The sequence below is a fragment of the Chaetodon auriga genome, chromosome 19, assembly GCF_051107435.1.
Source record: "Chaetodon auriga isolate fChaAug3 chromosome 19, fChaAug3.hap1, whole genome shotgun sequence".
Classification (NCBI taxonomy): Eukaryota; Metazoa; Chordata; class Actinopteri; order Chaetodontiformes; family Chaetodontidae; genus Chaetodon; species Chaetodon auriga.
Genome location: NC_135092.1, coordinates 23416501 through 23422500, shown reverse-complemented (window position 1 = coordinate 23422500; position 6000 = coordinate 23416501). Strand labels below are relative to the sequence as shown.

General features: G+C 41.9%; 1 protein-coding gene across 3 annotated transcripts in view; it reads right to left on the bottom strand.

The window, feature by feature from the left end:
• Positions 1-1639, bottom strand: part of fer (fer (fps/fes related) tyrosine kinase) — a 29416-nt gene extending 27777 nt beyond the window's left edge. The window contains exons 1-2 of one of the 3 annotated variants that reach the window (XM_076757599.1): positions 1477-1639; positions 148-328 (exon numbers count right to left, since the gene is read on the bottom strand). In XM_076757599.1, coding sequence (XP_076613714.1) covers positions 148-216 — 69 coding nt within the window. In that variant the 5' untranslated portion in view covers positions 217-328; positions 1477-1639. Of the gene's footprint in view, positions 1-147; positions 329-1334; positions 1413-1476 lie in introns of those variants that run through there. The other 2 variants (XM_076757601.1, XM_076757600.1) reach the window with 2 other exon arrangements.
• Between the last annotated feature and the right edge of the window lie 4361 nt (positions 1640-6000).

Genomic DNA, 6000 nt, shown 5'->3' with positions numbered 1-6000 from the left:
CAGAGAGCCAGAGAGCAGCTGTGTTGCACTGAAGCTAACGGAAAGTGGCTTACAGAGAAGATATGCTGTAAAGTGCTGTCGCAGATCAAACACATGACATTTAATTGGAGTTGAACTTTACAATATTCAGTTTGTAAAGAGTTGTACCTTTAATTCCCAGTCCTGCAACTTCAGTAATCCCTCATGGGAATTCCTCAGATCCCGACCAAACCCCATCCTGGATCACACACACACGCACACATACACACTCACTCTCACTCTCACTCTCTCACTCTCTCTCTCTCTCACTAACGGCGGGGGCAACCGAGGAAGGATTGCATGGTCCTCTCTGATGAGAGAGCAAAGATTATGAGAATAAAAAGTCTGAATGCTTCTTAACTTCAAACATATTTCAAACCCTCCAAACATGAGACATCGAAGAAACCGACCAAAACATCCACAGATTTCTCAAAGCTTCACAAAAACTTTCGAAACACATCCAAAGGGATTTCCAAACCGCTGTATGTCTCATAAAACTTGTAATTTCATTTGACACAGTAAATAAATACATGATAATTGTTGACAGATTAATCAACCTTGAAAATAGTCATTAGCTGGAGCCAAGATCACTTCTGAAATGATTTTTAACAGGCAAATGTTTTATTTATCAACATTAAATCATTTTTTGAGGAAAAACTTCTGAAAAATACCCCAAACGTTACCAAACCCACCAATAACATCCACAAATGAAATCTAAATAACGTCAGACGGGTTCTTCACAACGGTTTAAAAGCAGCTCTAAATTTCCATAGAGGTTGTAAATAAGACGTTCTGGATAAAACGTTTAACGCACCAATTAATTATGACAATGACCATCAGCTTCATCATCAGCTTCCATCCCTCAGCAGACCTCGTAGATCATTAAAAACACTCAAATGTCCTCCATGTTTCTTTACGCACTTTAAATTTCTGCCTGGAAAACTGCAAAATGTCGAAGACCCTCAAAGCCCGTCAGTCGCTGTCAAAACACCCCCTTCCTTCTGTCCAAACTTCAACTTCCAAACTGCACAGACAAAATTCAAACGTCTTCCCAAACCGCTGAAAACCAGCCGTTACGCTTAAACGAAATCTCTTGGATTTCTACAGACCTGTTTTTCATACCGTGAACGACTCTGAACCATTTAAATTCTATCAGAATTGGTGCAGAACTGAAGCTAGGCTAACACTAGCCTCTATTTCCCATTAAAACTAATGGAAAACTGAAGGTAACAGGCTAACGACGGTCGTTAAGCTTTGTTAAAACCAGCGTCAAAACAAACTATCAACCAAACAAACGAACACAAATGAACTTTAACTCTTTCTGTGCATCCCTTTCTGTCCTTTTTGTGGTAAATAAAGAAAAGATGAAGACAGCAGATGTAGAAGGAGTGGGAGAGTGGGGAGGAGGTTCGGTGTTTTTCGACTTCTTCTCGGTCACTTTCAGCCACATTAACGCACCGTGAAGCAGTTTTCTTCGACGGCAGACTCGCTGTCTGGTCACTGCGGTCCTCTGCCGTTCATTCCTTCCACTTCTCCGCGGTTTTGCCCTCCGTTTCCGCGGCTACTCCTTCTCTCGTCCGGCTACGGAGCTACAACGCTAACGGCTAACAGGAAGGGGCTTCCACCGGAAACGGAAAAGGGGGAAAGGCGGGAACGGGGGGGTACTATCAAGAACATCAGAATAGGTTTTTTGGTCAAGTATATATGCACATAGAAGGAATTTGACTCCGATTTAAACACTAGTAGTCAATGTATTTGCATAGAAAAAAAGGACAAAAGGAACAAACAAACAAACAAAAACTGAACAATAAGCTAAAAAAGCAAAAGCAAAGAACTATGATGCAATAAACAATATATACAGTAAGATTTACAGTGTGCAGGTATTTGTGTTGACAGTGAGAGTAAGTGATGATGTGGCTGTTAGAAACTGTTGATTATTGGATGATAAGTGTCCAATCAGTGGATGTTTTGGTGTCACTTTGACTGCTAAGGGTTCATCAGGCTGACAGCTGCTGGGAACAAACTGTTTCTGTGTCTGGTTGTTTTGGCGTTCAGTGATCTGTAGCACCAACTTGAGGACAGAACTTGGAACAGATGCTTTTTGATGCACCAGAGGACCAGCTGTTCCACCTCCTGTCTGTACGCAGACTCGTCATCGTCTTCAATGAGGCCGATGAGTGTTGTGATGTCTGCAGACTTCAGGAGTTTAACAGACGGATCTCCTGAGATGCAGTAGTTGGTGTGAAGGGAGAAGAGCACACATCCCTGATGGGCTCCGGTGCTGATGGTCCAGATGCTGGATGTGATTTTCCCCAGCCTCACCTACTGCTTCCTGTCTTTCAGGAAGTCTGTTATCCGCTGACAGGTGGAGGCTGGCACAGTGAGCTAAGTGAGTTTAGATTGGAGGATTTCAAGGATGATGATGTCGAACCTGAAGTCCACAAACAGAATCCTTGCATATGTCCCTGGGTAGTCAAGGTTGTGCAGGATATAGTTCAGTCCCATGCTGACCGCATCCTCCACCAATCTGTTTGCATGGTAGGCAAATTGCAGGGGTCTAGCAGAGGGAATGTGAAGTCTTTCAGCCGAGTCAACACCAGTCTCTCAAAGGATTTCATGGCCAAAGACATCAAGGTGAATGGTCTGTAGTCATTTAAACCTGAGATGGAGGAGTTTTTTTGGCGTCAGAGTTACAATAGAGCATTTGAAGCATGAGGGAACTTCACACAGCTCCAGTGATACCTTGAAAATCCATGTAAAGAAAAGATAGAAAAAATATGGACGCCTGGACTTTATTGAAATGATAAATGAAAATGTAATTCCAAGATAGCATTATAATTTTCCATTCTTGTATGTGTTATTTGGGTCAAAATTAAGTTATCCAATTTGCATTTTCATTTTCACATACTCATGTGGGTGTTCAGTGACCATACTAAAAGGAAAATTGAAAACTGCCCCCAAGCTATTGAGCTTACATTTCCATGACCCTCTGCATAGGAGAAAATTCAAAAGAAAATGTAATGTGTCAGTCCTCCCATCAAGGTGGGTCTTCGGTGAGAGTGCCACTTCCTCTGTGGTGTGTTGCTCCTCAGAAAGTCCACTCACTCAGATAGATAGATAGATAGATAGATAGATAGATAAACTTTATTGTCATTCAGTGAACAGCAGGTGTACGTCGAACAAAATTTCTATTGCAGCAGGCTCAGCACAGGGTTGAAAATAGTTAAAAAGTATACACAAATATGTACAATATATGTGTGTGTGTGTGTGTGTGTGTGTGTGTGTGTGTATATATAAAAATAAATAAATGAAGAGTATGTAGTGAAAAATATGCATAATCCCTTAAAGAATGTTAAAATAAACAGCAGAATAATTAGGTATATACAGTGTGTAAATAAACAGTATGTAAAATACAGTAGCAATTGAGTTATAAAAAAAAAATAGCAGCAGGGATATGCAGTAAGTGAAATATACAATTGAAGTAATTTTAAAGTGCATTGAGAGGAATGGCCTAAGGTGAGAACAGTGGTGCAAAGATGCTCATTTAGGTTGCTTTCACATCAGAGCTGTCTGGTCCGCTTTAAACGCTTTAAACGGACCAGAGTTCGTTTCCTCGGATAGTCCGCTTCGTTTAGGCAGGTGTGAAAGCTCATCCAAACTCTGGTGCGGACCAAACAAGCGAACTCTGGTCCGCCTGAAAATGTGGGTCTCGGTTCGTTTGCAAGTGAACCCTGGTTCGGTTCGTATGCAGTGTGAAAGCTCACTGGACCAAACATAGGACCAAATGTATGTAGTGACGCTATATGCAATGCATACGCAGTGCAGCTAGTGTAGAGGAAGTACAGCACGCACTCCAAACCAAAACAAACATGGCGAGAGGACAGACGTGGACAGATGAAGAGCTCAAAGCTCTCCTTGAAATATGGTCAGATGACCACATAAACCTACTTCTGACATCCACTCACAAAAAACAATGACATTTTTAAACAGTTTAGTGAGAAAATGGGGGTCATGGGTTTTAAACAAACGAACTTTACATGATGCTCCATGTTTACTGTTGTTTTCCCGTCCGGGAGGGAGTGACTTCCCCTCCTACTTTGTCCAATAGACGAGCGCCCCTTTCAACCATGTGATGCTGCTCAGAAAGTTCGGTGCGCTTTAGAAATCACAGTGTGAAAGCAGAACCGAAACAAGTCATAAATGCAACAATGCTGCGACTTTCAGTTCCCCAATCGAACCAAGTCCACTTGGTCAGGTGTGAAAATGACCTTAGAGTTTAGCAGTCTGATGGCCTGAGGGAAAAAGCTGTTGCAGAACCTGGTGGTCCTGCATCCAATGCTGCAGAACCTCTTTCCAGAGGCGGAAAGGAGAATAGACCATGGTGGGGGTGTGAAGAGTCCCTGATGATGTTAAAGGCATGGGACATGCAGTGTTTTGGTGCAATGTCCTGAATGGAGGGGAGAGATGTTCCAATGATTTTTTTCCGCTGTCCTCACCACTGTCTTCACATTCTTCCAGTCGGTGGCACTGCAGCCTCCACACCACACAGAAATGCAGCTGGTCAAGATGCTCTCTATGGTGCTTCTGTAGAACGTAGTGAGGATGGGCGGGGGCAGGTGAGCTCTCCACATCCTGCGCAGAAAGTGCAGGCGTTGCTGTGCCCTTTTCACCAGTAATGCCGTGTTCACAGAACAGGTGAGGTCATCTGTGATGTGCACCGCCAGGAACTTGGTGCTGCTAACCACCTCCACAGCTGTGTTGTTGAGGAGAAGTGGAGCGTGGCTGGGCTGATTCTTCCTGAACAACAATGATCTCTTTGGTTTTATCCACGTTCAGGATCAGGTTGTTGTCTTTGCACCAGCCCGACATGATGCATGCAAGATTTACCTTGAACAAATGTCAATGACGTGCTTTCATCTGCTCCCACCAGCAAACGGGAGAATGGCTCCAAGCGGTAGATATCAAGTTACATCCACAATTATGAGGGTGAGAAATTAAGCTTTTAACTAAATCTAGCAGCCTAATTTGATGTCCATAAAGTTCTCCTCATAGAGTTTGGCAAGACTGAAAGACAGATTACAGGCAGTATGTCTACTTTTAATGGCCTGACTTTGTATTTTTTTCTCAGTATCAAAGAATGGATAAGACACAGGCGCAGTGTGTGTTTGAGTGTGAGTGATGTGGGAAAGTTGAGATTACAGGTCCACGAGGAAGTCAAACAAGCCATAGTCTGAGAATAGGGTGAAAATAGGGGCCTTTTGATTTGTTAACTTAACATGATTGTTGCCATTTGACTAACCATGTTTCAGGAGAATTCCCAGAGATTCTGCCATGTTTTACCCTTTTCTCCAGCTGTCCTCCCATTAAAATGTAAAATATGAAATATCTGCGTATCAGCATGTGGGTGTTGTTCTTACAACATCACCATCATGCTTCTCCAGGACCATCATTGCAACTGAGTAAAAAACAACAAAGTCCATGATGACAGCAGGTCATGTTGGGTAGATGAGTGGTTTCTGCACAAGACGTTCACCCTTATGACGTTCATTATATTGCTAGCTTTTTTCTGTTGCAGTTTGGTTATGTTTAGGCAACAAAACTACTTTGTTTCAGAGAAGATCATTGTTTGGGTTAAAATAGTCTAGGTCTTAGAAAGGCTACCTTCTCCCATGTGTGTATTTTTCCAGCCTTTTTCCCAGAGTCGCAAAGAGTTGACATCAAAACAATGTGTTTTGTTTCTGTTCTGCTGTTTATGAGTTCTTGTTCTTCATTAATATGAAAATAAATTAATTGAAATCAGTCTGTATAAGAGGTTGTAAATATGACTTCACTAACACAATAAGACCAGATCTAGAGCCTTCTTATTTACTTTTAAAATAGTACAATGTTATCAAACCAAATTTTTAACCTTATCAAATCAATACAAATGTTGAGACAATATTTAAACGTATAATTTTAGAATATAGCAGGAAAGTAAGTCTA